This window comes from Heptranchias perlo, unplaced genomic scaffold, assembly GCF_035084215.1.
Source record: "Heptranchias perlo isolate sHepPer1 unplaced genomic scaffold, sHepPer1.hap1 HAP1_SCAFFOLD_257, whole genome shotgun sequence".
Taxonomy (NCBI): Eukaryota; Metazoa; Chordata; class Chondrichthyes; order Hexanchiformes; family Hexanchidae; genus Heptranchias; species Heptranchias perlo.
Window position 1 is genome coordinate 340400 of NW_027139269.1, and position 21186 is coordinate 361585.

The window sequence follows — 21186 nt, forward strand, 5'->3', positions numbered from 1 at the left end:
TATTTTTTACTCCCTGTAAAGCAACGTATCCGTTGTTGGCGTGTCTCCCAATATCGAAGGATGGAAAGATATAGCGCAGAAGGAGGCCATTCGGCCCATCATGCCTGCGCCTGCTCTTTGAAACAGCTGTCCAATTCGTCCCATTGTGCCCCATATCTATAAATAAATGACCCTCTCTCTATTCAATGTTCTTGTAATCTCACCCCCAGCATTACTTTCTCGGGAGAAACAGGAACACTCAGTGTCTCCAATGCTCTGGCCTTGGCCACACTCCTGGCAGCTGCCATGTCCTTTACAAAAATGGCGGCCATGGCAACAGGCGACCAGGCTCCTTTACAAACATGGCGGCGCCAGGACCAGGATGAGCGGGTGACGAGCCCTTTACCAAGATGGCAACAGCGCAGCTTCGCGCCCGTGACCAATGTGGCCACGCAGCAGTGCGCATGTGCTGCTTTACCAAGACGGCGGCGCCACTCGTGCGGCGGCGGGGAAATGCGCGTGCGCGGCTCCTTTACCAAGATGGCGGCGCGGGCCCTGTGAATCCCCGCCCTGCCCTGCCCTGCTCAGGATGGGCGTCCGCTCCGAGCTGCGGGTCTGCCGGCGCTTCCCTCCCGACCTCCACCCGCTGCACGTTCTCATTCCCAGGGCAGGCCTGGCGGCCCTGTCCCCGGGCCCCGGGCTCAGCACCGCATCCAGCTGCGTGCTGTCCCTGCGCAAGGGCCCGGCCTCGGCCTCGGCCCCGGCCCCGGGCCCCGGGCTCTTCATCTCCGCCACCGTCACCGACGAGGAGCCTCCCGAAGAGGCGGCCGGGCCCGGGCCCCGGGAGCCGGTCCCCGGGCTGCCCCGGAGCGGGGGCCCCCTCCTGATCTACACCAGCAAACTGTTCCCCAGGCACTACGGGCTGTGGGTGCCGGGGGATGAGGAGGGGGAGCCCCCGGGGGCCGGGGCCGGGGCCGGGGCCGAGCTGCGGGTCTCCCTGGTGAAGTGGGTGCCCGCCCTGAGCCGGGTGGTGCTGGGTGCCCGGAGCAGGGGCAGCCTGCGGTGGGCGGGCTCGCCGGGCTTCGCGGGCGGGCTGCTGGCGGTGAGCTGCCAGCGCCGGCCGGTGTTGGTGAGGCAGGGCGACGTGCCCGCCCTGCCCTACCACCCCCTGTTCGGGGAGGACGGCGGGCAGGTCCTCGCCCGCCTCATGGACCTGGTGGTGCTGGAGTGCCGGCCCGTCCTGCAGGGAGCCCTGGGCGCCGGCACCAGCCTGGTGCTCGCCGACGCCAGCCGGCCGCGCCCCGCCGAGCCCCCGCCCGCCCGGGCCCTCCGGCCCCCCTGCGTCTCCGACTTTGCCCACTACGCCGGCGGGCTGTGGGGCGCGGGCCGCGGGCTGGAGCCCGGCAGGCCGGTGGACCCGGACGTGGCGGGCTTTCTGCGGGCGCTCGAGTGCAGGCTGGAGGCGAGGCCGGCGGACGTGCCCGGCCTGGTGGAGAGCGGGAAGCTGAGACCCAGAGCGAGCGGCCCCGACCCGGACCCGGACCCGGACAACAGCCTGGTCCTGAGCAAGCGGGCCGTGCAGCGACTGGGGCTCTTCAACCGCGAGTGGGTCGTCATCTCCTTGCTGGAGCCGTCTCTGGAAAAAGAGCGGGGAGCGCGGCCCGAGATGGGGGCGGAGGACGACCCCCGGGGAGCGCGGCCCGAGATGGGGGCGGAGGACGACCCCCGGGGAGCGCGGCCCGAGATGGGGGCGGAGGACGACCCCCGGGGAGCGCGGCCCACGTCTGGAGCGGAGAAGGACCCTCCCAGTCCGGACGCGGACTCCGGTGCCAGCGGCTGTGTCAGCCCTGGGGATCGACTGCTGGGTGGCCGGCTCGCCTCAGTGATGGTGGCAGAAGCGAGTAATGGTGCCTGGGTGGAGCTGGCAGAGAATGTGGCAGCGATCTCCCACACGCTGTGGTTCAACGTCTCCAGTGGGTCCCCGCTGCCAACCTCCAGTCGGACGCTGAAAGTCAAGGTGGGGAGCTGAGAGCTGAGGGGATAGAGAAGGGGCTGGCATGGTATTGGGGGGGCTGAGGGTGGGTCACGAGGCAGCACGAGAGCAGGTAGACCCTCCCCAGTGATACACACTTGATCTGGCCCTGGACCACCAACTCAGAGGTCACCAGTTCAAATCCCACCATGGCAAGTTGTGACATTGAATTCAGTAGATTTGGGAATGTGTGGGTTGGCACCAGGGAAGTGACCGTGAAAGGATCAGGGATCAGTAATGTCCTCGAGGGAAGCACAGGGATCAGTAATGTCCTCGAGGGAAGGGAACACCCCCCAGACCAGACCAGACCAGGTCAGGTCTACGCTTTGTGGTTGACTCTGAACATAGGGACAGGAGGAGACCATTAAGCCCCTCGAGCCTATTCCACCATTCAATCAGATTGTGGCTGATCTGTGCCTCATCTTCATTTACCTGCCTTTGCTCCACATCCCTCAATATCCAACAAAAATCTGTTGGAAATAACCTCTCTATCTATCCTATCGAATCCCTGTATCATTTTAAACACCTCAGTTAGATTTGGCAGGGGAATGGGCACCAGGATGTAGCATTGGAAAGGAGAAAGGATTGGGAGAGACAGATAACACTGGAGTAAGAAATAGTCCGATATAAGGTGGGATCAGACTAAGAGAGAGTACGAGAAGGTCTAAGACTGGTTTACAGTGCATGTGTGGAAACGCACGAAGTGTGGGAAACAGGGTCGGTGAACTACAGGCACAAATAGACACATGGGAATAGTGATAATGGGGGACTACAACTATCCTAATACAGACTGGGATAGTAACAGTGTAAAGGGCAGAGAGGGGGAGGAATTCCTGAAGTGTGTTCAGGAGAACTTTCTGGATCAGTGTGTTTCCGGCCCAATGAGGAAGGAGGCATTGCTGGATCTGGGTCTGGGGAATGAGGTGGGTCAAGTGGAGCAAGTGTCAGTGGGGGAACATTTAGGGACCAGTGATCATAGTGTCATAAGGTTTAGAATAGTTATGGAAAAGGACAAGGAGCAATCTGGAGTAAAAATACTCAATTGGAGGAGGGCCAATTTCAGTGGGATGAGAACAGATCTGGCCCGGGTAAATTGGAATCAAAGATTGGCAGGCAAAACTGTAACTGAACAGTGGGCGGCCTTTAAAGAGGAGATGGTTCGGGTACAGTCCAGGGATATTCCCACGAGGGGGAAAGGAGGGCAACTAAAGCCAGAGCTCCCTGGATAACAAAAGAGATAGAGAGTAAGATGAAACAGAAAAAGGGGCGTATGACAGATGTCAGGTTGATAACACAAGTGAGAACCAGACAGAATATAGAAAGTTCAGAGGGGAAGTGAAAAAGGAAATAAGAGGGGCAAAGAGAGAGAATGAGAATAGACTGGCGGGAACATAAAAGAGAATCCAAAAGTCTTCCACAGGCATGTAAACAGTAAACAGGAGTAAGAGGAGGGGTGGGGCCGATTAGGGACCATAAAGGAGATCTACTCATGGAGGCAGAGGGCATGGCCGAGGCACTAAATGAGGACTTTGCATCTGTCTTTACCAAGGGAGAAGATGCTGCCAGAGTCTCAGTAAAGGAAGATATAGTTGAGATACTGGATGGGCTAAAAATTGATAAAGAGGAGGTACTGGAAAGTCTCGCTGTACTTAAAGTAGATAAGTCACCCGGTCCGGATGGGATGCATCCTAGGTTGCTGAGGGAAGTAAGGGTGGAAATTGCGGAGGTACTGGCCATAATCTTCCAAATATCCGTAGATACGGGGGTGGTGCCAGAGGACTGGAGAATTGCAAATGTTACACCCTTGTTCAAAAAAGGGTGTAAGGATAAACCCAGCAACTACAGGCCAGTCAGTTTAACCTCAGTGGTGGGGAAACTTTTAGAAACGATAATCTGGGACAGAATTAACAGTCACTTGGACGAGTGTGGATTGATCAGGGAAAGTCAGCACGGATTTGTTAAAGGCAAATCGTGTTTAACTAACCTGATAAGAGTTTTTTGATGAGGTAACAGAGAGGGTCGATGAGGGCAATGCGGTGGATGTGGTGTATATGGACTTTCAAAAGGCGTTTGATGAAGTGCCGCACGGTCGGCTTATCATCAAGATTGTGGCCCATGGAATAAAGGGGGCAGTAGCAACATGGATACAGAATTGGCTAAGGGACAGGAAACAGAGAGTAGTGGTGAACGGTTGTTTTTCGGACTGGAGGGAGGTGTACAGTGGTGTTCCCCAGGGGTCGGTGCTGGGACCACTGCTTTTCTTGATATATATTAATGACTTGGACTTGGGTGTACAGGGCACAATTTCAAAATTTGCAGATGACACAAAACTTGGAAGTGCAGTGAACAGTGAGGAGGATAGTGATAGACTTCAAGAGGACATAGACAGGCTGGTGGAATGGGCGGACACGTGGCAGATGAAATTTAACGCAGAAAAATGGGAAGTGATACATTTCAGTCGGAAGAACGAGGAGGGGCAATATAAACTAGAGGGCACAATTCTAAAAGGGGTACAGGAACAGAGAGATCTGGGGGTATATGTACACAAATCGTTAAAGGTGGCAGGGCAGGTTGAGAAAGTAGTTAAAAAAGCATACGGGATCCTGGGCTTTATAAATAGAGGCAGAGAGTACAAAAGCAAGGAAGTCATGATGAACCTTTATAAAACACTGGTTCGGCCACAACTGGAGTATTGTGTCCAGTTCTGGGCACCGCACTTTAGGAAAGATGTGAAGGCCTTAGAGAGGGGGTGCAGAAGAGATTTACTAGAATGATTCCAGGGATGAGGGACTTTAGTTCCGTGGATAGACTGGAGAAGCTGGGGTTGTTCTCCTTGGAACAGAGACGGTTGCGAGGAGATTTGATCGAGGTGTTCAAAATCATGAAGGGTCGAGACAGAGTAGATAGAGAGAAACTGTTCCCATTGGTGGAAGGGTCAAGGACCAGAGGACACAGATTTAAGGTGATTGGCAAAAGAACCAAAGGTGACATGAGGAAAAACTTTTTTACACAGTGAGTGTTTAGGATCTGGAATGCACTGCCCGAGGGGGTGGTGGAGGCAGATTCAATCATGGCCTTCAAAAGGGAACTGGATAAGGACCTGAAAGGAAAAAATTTGCAGGGCTACGGGGAAAGGGCGGGGGAGTGGGACTGGCTGGATTGCTCTTACAGAGAGCCGGCATGGACTCGATGGGCCGAATGGCCTCCTTCTGTGCTGTAACCATTCTATGATTCCAGATCACCTCTCTGAACTCGAGGGAGTACAAGCCATGATTGGCCTCATAATTTAAATCTGTCAGCCCTCTTCATTCTGGTGAATCAGCTCCTCTTAACGGTGAAGAGGCTGAGCAAGCTCCCGAGCTGTAGAAATTGCCCAGCCTGGGCTCAGTCCGCTCCATCATCCCTGTTAGCCCATCCCCACCGCGTCCATTGATTCCACGGCTGCTGGTGCACAATCCAACATTCTCCAGCATTCTTTCCAACATGTGGCCTGTACCCCCGCCCCCAGACCCCCATCCTGTACCCTGCCCACAGACCCCCAGACCCCCATCCTGTACCCTGCCCACAGACCCCCAGACCCCCATCCTGTACCCCGCCCACAGACCCCCATCCTGTACCCCGCCCACAGACCCCCAGACCCCCATCCTGTCCCACCGCCCACAGACCCCCAGACCCCCATCCTGTACACCAGACCCCCATCCTGTACCCTGCCCACAGACCCCCAGACCCCCATCCTGTACACCAGACCCCCATCCTGTACACCAGACCCCCATCCTGTACACCAGACCCCCATCCTGTACCCTGCCCACAGACCCCCAGACCCCCATCCTGTACCCCGCCCACAGACCCCCAGACCCCCATCCTGTCCCACCGCCCACAGACCCCCAGATCCCCATCCTGTACCCCGCCCACAGACCCCCAGACCCCCATCCTGTACCCCGCCCATAGACCCCCAGACCCCCATCCTGTACCCCGCCCACAGACCCCCAGACCCCCATCCTGTACCCCGCCCACAGACCCACAGACCCCCATCCTGTCCCACCGCCCACAGACCCCCAGACCCCCATCCTGTACCCTGCCCACAGACCCCCAGACCCCCATCCTGTACCCCGCCCACAGACCCACAGACCCCCATCCTGTACTCCGCCCACAGACCCACAGACTCCCATCCTGTACCCCGCCTACAGACCCCCAGACCCCCATCCTGTACCCCACCCACAGACCCCCAGACCCCCATCCTGTACCCCACCCACAGACCCCCAGACCCCCATCCTGTCCCACCGCCCACAGACCCCCAGACCCCCATCCTGTACCCCACCCACAGACCCCCAGACCCCCATCCTGTACCCCACCCACAGACCCCCAGCCTGTCCCCCCGCCCACAGACCCCCCCGCCCACAGACCCCCCCCAGACCCCCACCCTGTACCCCTGCCCACAGATCCCAAGACCCCCACCCTGTACCCCCGCCCACAGATCCCAAGACCCCCAGTCTGTACCCCTGCCCACAGATCCCAAGACCCCCATCCTGTACCCCCACCCACAGACACCCCCTCCCGGCCTGTACCCCCGCCCACAGACCCCCCCCCCGCCCGGCCTGTACCCCCGCCCACAGACCCCCCCCCCGCCCGGCCTGTACCCCCGCCCACAGACCCCCCCCCGCCCGGCCTGTACCCCCGCCCACAGACACCCCCGGCCTGTACCCCCGCCCACAGACACCCCCGGCCTGTACCCCCACCCACAGACACCCCCGGCCTGTACCCCCACCCACAGACACCCCCGGCCTGTACCCCCACCCACAGACACCCCCGGCCTGTACCCCCGCCCACAGACCCCCCCCCCCCCCGGCCTGTACCCCCGCCCACAGACCCCCCCCCCCCCCCCGGCCTGTACCTCTGCCCACAGACCCCCCCCCCAGCCTGTACCCCCGCCCATAGACCCCCCCGGCCTGTACCCCCGCCCATAGACCCCCCCCGGCCTGTACCCCCGCCCACAGACCCCCCCCCCCAGCCTGTACCTCTGCCCACAGACCCCCCCCCAGCCTGTACCCCCGCCCACAGACCCCCCCCCGGCCTGTACCCCCGCCCACAGACCCCCCCGTCCTGTACCCCCGCCCATAGACCCCCCCAGCCTGTACCCCCGCCCACAGACCCCCACCGGCCTGTACCCCCGCCCACAGACCCCCACCGGCCTGTACCCCCGCCCACAGACCCCCACCGGCCTGTACCCCCGCCCACAGACCCCCACCGGCCTGTACCCCCGCCCACAGACCCCCACCGGCCTGTACCCCCGCCCACAGACCCCCGGCCCGTACCCCCGCCCACAGAGGGGAGCGGGCGTCGCAGTCTGTGGGGTGGAGAGACTCTTGTCCCGGGAGTGGTTGGACCCTAAGTTTGTTTTGTTCTGTCTCAGCGTTTCTACCAGCCGTCCTGTGGCAGGAGGTGGGTGAAGGACAGCCGATCAGCACTCTCCGTCCCTCCCTTGGCCAAACAGCTACACGTGGAAGTGATCTCCTCTCCGACTTACAGTTCCAGGGCCATGTATGATGGCGTGCTGTTCGACCATTTCAAAACACAAAGGTTAGTGCTGAGTGTCTGTGAGGGGGATGCGGGGGACAGGGGGGATGTGTGGCGGGGTCTGGGCGCGAGAGGGGGTGGGCTGGACTGGGTGCGAGGCGGGGGCTTGGCTGGGCTGGGCTGGGCACGAGGGGGGTGCTGGATGCAAGCGGTGGGGGGCGGGCGTGAGCAGGGTCCCAGTATTCACAACAAAAAGCATCCCAGAAATAGTGGGGAATCAAGGGGCAAATGAGAGTGAGGAACTGCAGGCCAGTTAGCCTGACATCAGTAGTCAGGAAAATGGTGGAATCCATTATTGGAAGTGGTAACAGGACACTTAGAAAATCAGAATATGATCAGGCAGAGTCAACATGGTTTTATGAAAGGGAAATCGTGTTTGACAAATTTATTAGAGTTTTTTGAGGGTGTAACTAGCAGGGTAGATACGAATTAAGAGCAGGAGTAGGCCATTCGGCCCCTCGAGCCTGCTCTGCCATTTGATAAGATCATGGCTGATCTGATTGTGACCTCAACCCTACTTTCCCGTCGACCTACTATAACCTTTGACCCCCTTGTTAATCAGGAATCTCTCTAACTCAGCCTTAAAAATATTCACTGACCCTGCCTCCACCGCTCTCTGGGGAAGGGAGTTCCACAGACTCACCACCCTCTGATGGAAAAAAATTCTCCTCATCTCCGTCTTAAATGGGAGACCCCTTATTTTTAAACTGTGGCCCCGAGTTCTAGTCTCTCCCACAAGGGGAAACATCCCCTCAGCATCTACCCCTTCTCGTCCCCTCAGGATCTTATATGTTTCAATAAGATCACCTCTCATTCTTCTAAACTCCAGTGTATACAGGCCCAACTTGTCCAACCTTTCCTCATGAGATAACCCCCTCATCCCAGGAATCAGCTGAGTGAACCTTCTCTGAACCACCTCCAAAGCAATTATGTCCTTTCTTAAATAAGGAGACCAAAACTGCACACAGTATTCTAGATGTGGTCTCACCAATTCCCTGTACAACTGCAGCAAAACATCTCGACTTTTATATTCCGTTCCCCTTGCAATAAATGACAACATTCCATTTGCCTTCCTAATCACTTGCTGTACCTGCAAACTAACTTTTTGTGATTCATGTACTAGGACACCCAGATCCCTCTGTACCTCAGAGTTCTGCAATCTCTCTCCATTTAAATAATATACTGCTTTTCTATTTCCAAAGTGGACAAGTTCACATTTTCCCACATTATACTCCATCTGCCAAATTTTTGCCCACTCACTTAACCTATCGATATCCCTTTACAGACTCCTTATGTCCTCTTCACAACTTACTTTCCCACCTACCTTTGTGTCGTCAGCAAATTTAGCAACTATACATTCGGTCCCTTCATCCAAGTCATTGATATAGATTGTAAATAGTTGAGGCCCCAGCACTGATCCTGTGGCTCTCCACTCGATACATCTTGCCAACCTGAAAATGACCCATTTATTCCTACTCTCTGTTTCCAGTTAGCTAACCAATCCTTTATCCATGCTAATATGTTACCCCCGACACCATGAGCTCTTATTTTGCTAATATGTTACCCCCGACACCATGAGCCTTTGATGTGACACCTTGTCAAAAGCCTTCTGGAAATCCAAGTACACCACATCCACAGGATCCCCTTTATCCACGTTGCTTGTTACTTCCTCAAAGAACTCTAATAAATTAGTCAAACACGATTTCCCTTTCACAAAGCCGTGTTGACTCTGCCTGACTGCATTGAGATTTTCTAAGTGCCCTGCTATAAACTCCTTAATAATAGATTCTAGCATTCTCCCTATGACAGATATTAAACTAACTGGCCTGAGGTTTCCTGCTTTCTGTCTCCCTCCTTTCTTGAATAGAGGAGTTACATTCACTATTTTCCAATCTGATGGGACCCTTCCAGAATCTAGGGAATTTTGGAGAATTAATACCAATGCATCTACTATCTCTGCAGCCACTTCTTTTAAGACCCCAGGATGAAGTCCGTCAGGACCTGGGGACTTGTCAGCTTTTAGTTCTAATATTTTTTTCAAAACCCTTTCCCTGGTGATTGTAAATGTTTTAAGTTCCTCCCTCCCTTTCACCTCTTGATTCACAATTATTTCTGGCATGTGATTTGTATCCTCTACAGTGAAGACGGACACAAAATATCTGTTCAATTCATCCGCCATTTCCTTATTCTCCATTATTAATTCCCCAGACTCACTCTCTAGAGGACCAACACTCACTTTACTTACTCTTTTCCTTTTTAAATACCTGTAGAAACTCTTGCTATCTGTTTTTATATTTCTAGCTAGAATTCTCTCGTAAATATAAAGGGGAACCAGTGGATGGAGTATATTTGGATTTTTAAAAAGCATTTGATAAGGTGCCACATAAAAGGTTGTTACACAAGATAAGGGCTCATGTGGTTGGGGGTAATATATTAGCATGGATAGAGGACTGGTTAACGGACAGAAAACAGAGAGTAGGGATAAACGGGTCATTCTCAGGTTGTCAGGCTGTAACTAGTGGGGTACCACAAGGATCAGTGCTTGGGCCTCAGCTACTTACAATCTATATTAATGACTTAGATGAAGGGACCGAGTGCAATGTATCCAACTTTGCTGACGATACAAAGCTAGGTGGGAAAGTAAGCTGTGAGGAGGACACAAAGAGTCTGCAAAGGGATATAGACAGGTTAAGAGAGTGGGCAAGGAGATGGCAGATGGAGTAAAATGTGGGGAAATGTGAGGTTATTCACTTTGGTAGGAAGAATAGAAAAACAGAATATTTTTTAAATGGTGAGAAACTATTAAATGTTGGTGTTCAGAGGGATTTGGGTGTCCTCGTACAAGAAACACAAAAAGTTAACATGCAGGTACAGCAAGTAATTAGGAAATCAAATGGAATGTTGGCCTTTATTGCAGGGGGTTGGAGTACAAGAGTAAGGAAGTCTTACTACAATTGTACAGGGCCTGGGTGAGGCCTCACCTGGAGTACTGTGTACAGTTTCAGTCTCCTTATCCAAGGAAGGATATACTTGCCTTAGAGGCAGTGCAGAGAAGGTTCACTAGATTAATTCCTGGGATGAGAGAGTTGTCCTATGAGGAGAGGTTGAGTAGAATGGGCCGATACTCTCTGGAGTTTAGAGGAATGAGTGGTGATCTCATTGAAACATATAAGATTCTGAGGGGGCTTGACAGGGTAGATGCTGAGAGATTGTTCCTTCTGGCTGGAGAGTCTAGAACTAGGGGGCATAGTCTCAGGATAAGGGGTCGGCCATTTAGGACTGAGATGAGGAGGAATTTCTTCACTCAGAGGGTTGTGAATCTTTGGAATTCTCTCCCCCAGAGGGCTGCGGATGCTGAGTCATTGAGTATATTCAAGACTGAGATGGATAGATTTTTGGACTCTCGGGGAATCAAGGGATATGGGGATCGGGCAGGAAAGTGGAGTTGAGGTTGAAGATCAGCCATGATCTGATAGAATGGTGGAGCAGGCTCGAGGGGCCGAATGGTCGACTCCTGCTCCCACTTCTTATGTTTTTATTCCCGGCGTCACAAGGATTCCCGGTATTCCCGGGGTGTCTCAGATTCCCAGTATTCCCGGGGTCTCTCAGATTCCCAGTATTCCTGGGGTCACACGGATTCCCAGCATTCCCAGGGTCTCACGGATTCCCAGTATTCCTGGGGCCCCAGTATTCCCGGGGTCACATGGATTCCCAGTATTCCCGGGGTCTCACGGATTCCCAGTATTCCCGGGGTCCCAGTATTCCCGGGGTCACATGGATTCCCAGTATTCCCAGGGTCTCACGGATTCCCAGTATTCCCGGGGTCCCAGTATTCCTGGGGTCTCATGGATTCCCAGTATTTCCGGGGTCCCAGTATTCCCGGGGTCACATGGATTCCTGGTATTCCGGGGGTCACATGGATTCCCGGTATTCCGGGGGTCACATGGATTCCCGGTATTCCTGGGGTCCCAGTATTCCCGGGGTCTCACGGATTCCCAGTATTCCCGGGGTCTCACGGATTCCCAGTATTCCCGGGGTCTCACGGATTCCCAGTATTCCCGGGGTCCCAGTATTCCCGGGGTCTCACGGATTCCCAGTATTCCCGGGGTCTCACGGATTCCCAGTATTCCCGGGGTCCCAGTATTCCCGGGGTCTCACGGATTCCCGGTATTCCTGGGGTCCCAGTATTCCCGGGGTCTCATGGATTCCCAGTATTCCCGGGTCTCACTGATACCCAGTATTCCCGGGGTCCCAGTATTCCCGGGGTCTCTCGGATTCCCAGTATTCCCGGGGTCTCACGGATTCCCGGTATTCCCGGGGTCCCAGTATTCCCAGGGTCATGGTGGGGGCGGGGGGGGGTGGTGGTCGCAGTATTCCCGGTGTCCTGGTACTCCCGGGGTCACACGGGGTCCTGGGCTCTGAGGATCACAGCTCAGTGCTGGTGACTAATGCCGTGCTTTGTGCTCTTGGTGCAGACTGGTCCATGTGGGAGATGTGTTGTGTGTACGGACAAGGGGAAAGGCCGAGTTCATCGAGAACTGTCCGGAGGGATCTGAGAGGTAAGAAGTGATGTGGGAGGGTCACTAACACTGACTGGAAGGGTGTGTGTGTGTGTCTGTCTCTGTCTGTCTCTGTCTGTCTGTCTCAGTCTGTCTGTCTGTCAATTGCTCTCACTCTCTCTGTTTCTCTCTTTGTGTGTGTCTCTCGATGTGTGTGTGTGTTTCTCTCTCTCTCTCTCTCTCTGTATGTGTGTGTGTTTGTGAGTCAGTAAACTTGAGCCCATCCAAAACTCTGCTGCCCGTATCCTAACTCGCACCAAGTCCCGTTCACCCATCACCCTGTGTTCGCTGACCTACATTGGCTCCCGGTCCGGGAATGCCTCGATTTTAAAATTCTCATCCTTCCATGGCCTCCCCTCTCCCTATCTCTGTAACCCCCTCCATGGCCCTCGCCCCTCCCTATCTCTGTAACCCCCTCCATGGCCCTCGCCCCTCCCTATCTCTGTAACCCCCTCCATGGCCCTCGCCCCTCCCTATCTCTGTAACCCCCTCCATGGCCCTCCCCCCTCCCTATCTCTGTAACCCCCTCCATGGCCCTCCCCTCTCCCTATCTCTGTAACCCCCTCCATGGCCCTCCCCTCTCCCTATCTCTGTAACCCCCTCCATGGCCCTCCCCCCTCCCTATCTCTGTAACCCCTTCCATGGCCCTCGCCCCTCCCTATCTCTGTAACCCCCTCCATGGCCCTCGCCCCTCCCTATCTCTGTAACCCCCTCCATGGCCTTTCCCCCTCCCTATCTCTGTAACCCCCTCCATGGCCTTTCCCCCTCCCTATCTCTGTAACCCCCTCCATGGCCCTCCCCTCTCCCTATCTCGGTAACCCCCTCCATGGCCTCCCCTCTCCCTATCTCGGTAACCCCCTCCATGGCCTCCCCTCTCCCTATCTCTGTAACCCCCTCCATGGCCTCCCCTCTCCCTATCTCTGTAACCCCCTCCATGGCCTCACCCCCTCCCTATCTCTGTAACCCCCTCCATGGCCCTCCCCTCTCCCTATCTCTGTAACCCCCTCCATGGCCTCCCCTCTCCCTATCTCTGTAACCCCCTCCATGGCCTCCCCTCTCCCTATCTCTGTAACCCCCTCCATGGCCTCCCCTCTCCCTATCTCTGTAACCCCCTCCATGGCCTCACCCCCTCCCTATCTCTGTAACCCCCTCCATGGCCCTCCCCTCTCCCTATCTCTGTAACCCCCTCCATGGCCTCCCCTCTCCCTATCTCTGCAACCCCCTCCATGGCCTCGCCCCCTCCCTATCTCTGTAACTTCCTCCAGCCCTACAACCCCCCGAGATCTTTGCGCTCCTCCAATTCTGGCCTCTTGCGCATCCCCAATTTTAATCACTCCACCATTGGCGGCCGTGCCTTCAGCTGCCTCGGCCCTAAGCTCTGGAATTCCCTCCCTAAACCTCTCCCCCCCTCTCCAGTTCTCTCTCCTCCTTTATGACGCTCGTTAAACCTACCTCTTTGACCAAGCGTTTGGTCACTTGTCCTAAGATCTCCTAATGTGGCTCGGTGTCACATTTTGTCTGATGATCGTTCCTGTGACGCACCTCGGGACGTTTTACTACGTTAAAGGTGCTGTATAAATGCAGGTTGTTTCTGTCACTGGAGAGCCTGGGCGGGCAGGGGGCTGGTGTTAGAGCTTTGTTCCTGTTCTCCCCACTCTGCCTGACCTATCCTGGCACGCTGCACTCCTCTGAACAGTTGCTGTCCTTCCTTTGCAGGTGGCCCGTGCTGTACATGAAGGTGACGTCCGTGTCTGGGGGGCAAGACTGTGACGTAGCCCCTGGGTACCTGGCTGACACCGAACACACGTCTCTCTACCTGGTAAGCTGCAGCTGCTGTATTTCAGACCTCCCTGAGAACGGTGATGATGTGCCAGGTTCTCTCTCGTGCGCGCTCTCCCTATCTTCCACCACCCCCCCCACCCAGTCTGCTCCTCCTTGGGCAAGGCCCTCTCCACACACACTTGGCCACATTGCATAATCAACCCGTCAGGAGATACGCACCAAGATCACAACAGGATCCCCTTCCTGTCAAAGATGTATGTCCAAGACAACTTCAGCTCATCCAAAACTCTGCTGCCCGTATCCTAACTCGCACCAAGTCCCGTTCTCCCATCACCATGTGCTCGCTGTCCGACATTGGCTCCCGGTCTGGGAACGCCTCATCCTTGTGGTCAAATCCCTCCATGGCCTTGCACTTCCGTTCAGTGTTCACAAAAGATTTTAAAAATTTAGTCTTGGGATGTGGGCGTCGCTGGCAAGGCCGGCATTTATTGCCCATCCCTAATTGCCCTTGAGAAGGTGGTGGTGAGCCGCCTTCTTGAACCGCTGCAGTCCGTGTGGTGACGGTTCTCCCACAGTGCTGTTGGGAAGGGAGTTCCAGGATTTTGACCCAGCGACGATGAAGGAACGGCCGATATATTTCCAAGTCGGGATGGTGTGAGATTTGGAGGGGAACGTGCAGGTGGTGTTGTTCCCATGTGCCTGCTGCTCTTGTCCTTCTAGGTGGTAGAGGTCGCGGGTTTGGGAGGTGCTGTCGAAGAAGCCTTGGCGAGTTGCTGCAGTGCATCCTGTGGATGGTACACACTGCAGCCACAGTGCGCCGGTGGTGAAGGGAGTGAATGTTTTGGGTGGTGGATAGGGTGCCAGTCAAGCGGGCTGCTTTGTCCTGGATGGTGTTGAGTTTCTTGAGTGTCGTTGGAGCTGCACTCATCCAGGCAAGTGGAGAGTATTCCATCACACTCCTGACTTGTGCCTTGTCGATGGTGGAAAGGCTTTGGGGAGTCAGGAGGTGAGTCACTCGCTGCAGAATACCCAGCCTCTGACCTGCTCTTGTAGCCACAGTATTTATATGGCTGGTCCAGTTAAGGTTCTGGTCAATGGTGACCCCCAGGATGTTGATGGTGGGGGATTCAGTGATGGTAATGCCGTTGAATGTCAAGGGGAGTTGTTTAGATTCTCCCTTGTTGGAGATGGTCATTTGTCTGGCGCGAATGTTACTTGCCACTTATGAGCCCAAGCCTGGATGTTGTCCAGGTCTTGCTGCATGCGGGCTAGGACTGCTTCATTATCTGACGGGTTGCGAATGGAACTGAACACTGTGCAATCATCAGCAAACGTCCCCATTTCTGACCTTATGATGGAGGGAGGGTCATTGATGAAGCAGCTGAAGATGGTTGGGCCTAGGACACTGCCCTGAGGAACTCCTGCAGCAGTGTCCTGGGGCTGAGATGATTGGCCTCAAACAACCACTACCATCTTCCATTTTTTTTTTATATTCGTTCATGGGATGTGGGCGTCGCTGGCGAGGCCAGCATTTATTGCCCATCCCTAATTGCCCTCGAGAAGGTGGTGGTGAGCCGCCTTCTTGAACCGCTGCAGTCCGTGTGGTGACGGTTCTCCCACAGTGCTGTTAGGAAGGGAGTTCCAGGATTTTGACCCAGCGACGATGAAGGAACGGCGATATATTTCCAAGTCGGGATGGTGTGTGACTTGGAGGGGAACGTGCAGGTGGTGTTGTTCGCATGCGCTTGCTGCTCTTGTCCTTCCAGGTGGGAGAGGTCGCGGGTTTGGGAGGTGCTGTCGAAGAAGCCTTGGAGAGTTGCTGCAGTGCATCCTGTGGCTGGTGCACACTGCAGCCACAGTGCGCCGGTGGTGAAGGGAGTGAATGTTTAGGGTGGTGGATGGGGTGCCAATCAAGCGGGCTGCTTTATCTTGGATGGTGTCGAGCTTCTTGAGTGTTGTTCGAGCTGCACTCATCCAGGCAAGTGGAGAGTATTCCATCACACTCCTGACTTGTGCCTTGTAGATGGTGGAAAGGCTTTGGGGAGTCAGGAGGTGAGTCACTTGCCGCAGAATACCCAGCCTCTGACCTGCTCTCGTAGCCACAGTATTTATATGGCTGGTCCAGTTCTGTTTCTGGTCAATGGTGACCCCCAGGATGTTGATGGTGGGGGATTCGGTGATGGTAATGCCGTTGAATGTCAAGGGGAGGTGGTTAGACTCTCTCTTGTTGGAGATGGTCATTGCCTGGCACTTATCTGGCGCGAATGTTACTTGCCACTTATGAGCCCAAGCCTGGATGTTGTCCAGGTCTTGCTGCATGCGGGCTCGGACTACTTCATTATCTGAGGGGTTGCGAATGGTACAGAACACTGTGCAATCATCAGCGAACATCCCCATTTCTGACCTCATGATGGAGGGAAGGTCATTGATGAAGCAGCTGAAGATGGTTGGGCCTCGGACACTGCCCTGAGGAACTCCTGCAGCAATGTCCTGGGGCTGAGATGATTGGCCTCCAACAACCACTACCATCTTCCTTTGTGCTAGGTATGACTCCAGCCACTGGAGAGTTTTCCCCCTGATTCCCATGGACTTCAATTTTACTGGGGCTCCTTGGTGCCACACTCGGTCATAGAGTCATACAGCACGGATAGAGGCCCTTCGGCCCATCGTGTCCGCGCCGGCCATCAAGCCCAGTCTAATCTAATCCCATATTCCAGCATTTGATCCGTAGCCTTGTATGCTATGGCATTTCAAGTGCTCATCCAAATGCTTCTTGAATGTTGTGAGGGTTCCTGCCTCTACAACCCTCTCAGGCAGTGAGTTCCAGACTCCAACCACCCTCTGGGTGAAAAAGTTCTTTCTCAAATCCCCTCTAAACCTCCCGCCTTTTACCTTGAATCTATGCCCCCTTGTTATAGAACCCTCAACGAAGGGAAAAAGCTCCTGAGTATCCATCCTATCTATGTCCCTCATAATTTTGTACACCTCAATCATGTCCCCCCTCAGCCTCCTCTGCTCCAAGGAAAACAAACCCAATCTTCCCAGTCTCTCTTCATAGCTGAAGCGCTCCAGCCCTGGTAACATCCTGGTGAATCTCCTCTGCACCCTCTCCAAAGCGATCACATCCTTCCTGTAGTGTGGCGACCAGAACTGCACACAGTACTCCAGCTGTGGCCTAACCAGTGTTTTATACAGCTCCATCATAACCTCCTTGCTCTTATATTCTATGCCTCGGCTAATAAAGGCAAGTATCCCATATGCCTTCTTTACCACCTTATCTACCTGTTCCGCCGCCTTCAGGGATCTGTGAACTTGCACACCAAGATCCCTCTGACCCTCTGTCTTGCCTAGGGTCCTCCCATTCATTGTGTATTCCCTTGCCTTGTTAGTCCCTCCAAAGTGCATCACCTCGCACTTTTCCGGGTTAAATTCCATTTGCCACTGTTCCGCCCATCTGACCAACCCATCTATATCGTCCTGCAGACTGAGGCTATCCTCCTCGCTATTTACCACCCTACCAATTTTTGTATCATCAGCGAACTTACTGATCATACCTTTTCCATTCATATCCAAGTCGTTAATGTGCCTTGATGTCAAGGGCAGTCACTCTCACCTCACCTCTGGAATTCAGCTCTTTTGTCCATGTTTGGACCAAGGCTGTAATGAGGTCTGGAGCCGAGTGGTCCTGGCGGAACCCAAACTGAGCATCGGTGAGCAGGTTATTGGTGAGTAAGTGCCGCTTGATAGCACTGTCGACGACACCTTCCATCACTTTGCTGATGATTGAGAGTAGACTGATGGGGCAGTAATTGGCCGGATTGGAGCCCGGCTCTGTGTGTGTGCTGATATTTTTGGTTTCTCTTTCAGGATGGTTGCAGTAACAGCTACGTTCCCTGTGCTGTTACATCCAATGGCCATCAATTCTGGGGCAGTCACTCTCCCCCTGGACTGACCAGCACGGTGGACACACTCAGCAGCATCATCCAGCCCTACCTGCAAATCGGGTTCGTGTCTGTCCTATCACCGTGTCTGGGAGTGTTTGATGGGACAGTGCAGAGGAAGTTTTACTCTGTATAACCCGTGCTGTACCTGCCCTGGGAGTGTTTGATGGGACAGTGTAGAGGGAGCTTTACTCTGTATCTAACCCTGTACCTGCCCTGGGAGTGTTTGATGGGACAGTGTAGAGGGAGCTTTACTCTGTATCTAACCCTGTACCTGCCCTGGGAGTGTTTGATGGGACAGTGTAGAGGGAGCTTTACTCTGTATCTAACCCTGTACCTGCCCTGGGAGTGTTTGATGGGACAGTGTAGAGGGAGCTTTACTCTGTATCTAACCCGCGCTGTACCTGCCCTGGGAGTGTTTGATGGGACAGTGTAGAGGGAGCTTTACTCTGTATCTAACCCTGTACCTGCCCTGGGAGTGTTTGATGGGACAGTGTGGAGGGAGCTTTACTCTGTATCTAACCCTGTACCTGCCCTGGGAGTGTTTGATGGGACAGTGTAGAGGGAGCTTTACTCTGTATCTAACCCTATACCTGACCCTGGGAGTGTTTGATGGGACAGTGTAGAGGGAGCTTTACTCTGTATCTAACCCTGTACCTGCCCTGGGAGTGTTTGATGGGACAGTGTAGAGGGAGCTTTACTCTGTATCTAACCCTGTACCTGCCCTGGGAGTGTTTCATGGGACAGTGTAGAGGGAGCTTTACTCTGTATCTAACCCGCGCTGTACCTGCCCTGGGAGTGTTTGATGGGACAGTGTAGAGGGAGCTTTACTCTGTATCTAACCCTGTACCTGCCCTGGGAGTGTTTGATGGGACAGTGTAGAGGGAGCTTTACTCTGTATCTAACCCTGTACCTGCCCTGGGAGTGTTTGATGGGACAGTGTAGAGGGAGCTTTACTCTGTATCTAACCCGCGCTGTACCTGCCCTGGGAGTGTTTGATGGGACAGTGTAGAGGGAGCTTTACTCTGTATCTAACCCTGTACCTGCCCTGGGAGTGTTTGATGGGACAGTGTGGAGGGAGCTTTACTCTGTATCTAACCCTGTACCTGCCCTGGGAGTGTTTGATGGGACAGTGTAGAGGGAGCTTTACTCTGTATCTAACCCTATACCTGACCCTGGGAGTGTTTGATGGGACAGTGTAGAGGGAGCTTTACTCTGTATCTAACCCGCGCTGTACCTGCCCTGGGAGTGTTTGATGGGACAGTGTAGAGGGAGCTTTACTCTGTATCTAACCCTGTACCTGCCCTGGGAGTGTTTGATGGGACAGTGTGGAGGGAGCTTTACTCTGTATCTAACCCTGTACCTGCCCTGGGAGTGTTTGATGGGACAGTGTAGAGGGAGCTTTACTCTGTATCTAACCCTATACCTGACCCTGGGAGTGTTTGATGGGACAGTGTAGAGGGAGCTTTACTCTGTATCTAACCCGCGCTGTACCTGCCCTGGGAGTGTTTGATGGGACAGTGTAGAGGGAGCTTTACTCTGGAATCATAGAATTGTTACAGCACGGAAGGAGGCCGTTCGGCCCATCGAGTCCGTGCCGGCTCTCTGTAAGAGCAATCCAGCCAGTCCCACTCCCCCGCCCTTTCCCTGTCGCCTTGAACATTTTTTCCTTTCAAGTGCTTATCCAGTTCCCTTTTGAAGGCCATGATTGAATCTGCCTCCACCACCCCCTCGGGCAGTGCATTCCAGATCCTGAACACTCGCTGGGTAAAAAAGTTTTTCCTCATGTCACCTTTGGTTCTTTTGCCAATCACCTTAAATCTATGTCCTCTGGTCCTTGACCCTTCCACCAATGGGAACAGTTTCTCTCTATCTCCTCTGTCTCGACCCTTCATGATTTTGAACACCTCGATCAAATCTCCTCGCAACCGTCTCTGTTCCAAGGAGAACAACCCCAGCTTCTCCAGTCTATCCACGTAACTAAAGTCCCTCATCCCTGGAATCATTCTAGTAAATCTCTTCTGCACCCTCTCTAAGGCCTTCACATCTTTCCTAAATTGCGGTGCCCAGAACTGGACACAATACTCCAGTTGTGGTCGAACCAGTGTTTTATGAAGGTTCATCATGACTTCCTTGCTTTTGTACTCTATGCCTCTATTTATAAAGCCCAGGATCCCGTATGCTTTTTTAACCACTTTCTCAACCTGCCCTGCCACCTTCAATGATTTGTGTACATATACCCCCAGATCTCTCTGTTCCTGTACCCCTTTTAGAATTGTGCCCTCTAGTTTATATTGCCTCTCCTCGTTCTTCCTACTGAAATCTATCACTTCCCATTATTCTGCGTTAAATTTCATCTGCCACGTGTCCGCCCATTCCACCAGCCTGTCTATATCCTCTTGAAGTTTATCACTATCCTCCTCACTGTTCACTACACTTCCAAGTTTTGTGTCATCTGCAAATTTTGAAATTGTGCCCGAAACACCCAAGTCCAAGTCATTAATATATATCAAGAAAAGCAGTGGTCCCAGCACTGACCCCTGGGGAACACCACTGTACACCTCCCTCCAGTCCGAAAAACAACCGTTCACCACTACTCTCTGTTTCCTGTCCCTTAGCCAATTCTGTATCCATGTTGCTACTGCCCCTTTTATTCAATCTTGATGATAAGCCTACCGTGCGGCACTTTATCAAACGCCTTTGTAAAGTCCATATACACCACAGTAACTGCATTACCCTCATCGACCCTCTCTGTTACCTCATCAAAAAACTCGATCAGGTTAGTTAAACACGATTTGCCTTTAACAAATCCGTGCTGACTTTCCCTGATCAATCCACACTCGTCCAAGTGACTGTTAATTCTGTCCCGGATTATCGTTTCTAAAAGTTTCCCCACCACTGAGGTTAAACTGACTGGCCTGTAGTTGCTGGGTTTATCCTTACACCCTTTTTTGAACAAGGGTGTAACATTTGCAATTCTCCATTCCTCTGGCACCACCCCCGTATCTACGGATATTTGGAAGATTATGGCCAGTACCTCCGCAATTTCCACCCTTGCTTCCCTCAGCATCCCATCCGGACTAGGTGACTTATAGAATCATAGAATCATAGAAGTTTACAACATGGAAACAGGCCCTTCGGCCCAACATGTCCATGTTGCCCAGTTTATACCACTAAGCTAGTCCCAATTGCCTTCACTTGGCCCATATCCCTCTATACCCATCTTACCCATGTAACTGTCCAAATGCTTTTTTAAAAGACAAAATTGTACCCGCCTCTACTACTGCCTCTGGCAGCTCGTTCCAGACACTCACCACCC

At 53.8% G+C, this 21186-nt stretch overlaps 1 protein-coding gene across 1 annotated transcript in view; it reads left to right on the forward strand.

Moving 5' to 3' along the window:
- Window positions 1-492: 492 nt before the first annotated feature.
- pex6 (peroxisomal biogenesis factor 6) overlaps window positions 493-21186 on the forward strand; it is a 108090-nt gene continuing 87396 nt past the window's right edge. Inside the window, exons 1-5 of the mRNA XM_067978289.1 lie at window positions 493-1996; window positions 7422-7588; window positions 12061-12144; window positions 13861-13963; window positions 17794-17930. Of these exons, the coding sequence (XP_067834390.1) occupies window positions 569-1996; window positions 7422-7588; window positions 12061-12144; window positions 13861-13963; window positions 17794-17930 (1919 nt within the window). The 5' untranslated portion in view covers window positions 493-568. The remainder of the gene's footprint in view (window positions 1997-7421; window positions 7589-12060; window positions 12145-13860; window positions 13964-17793; window positions 17931-21186) is intronic.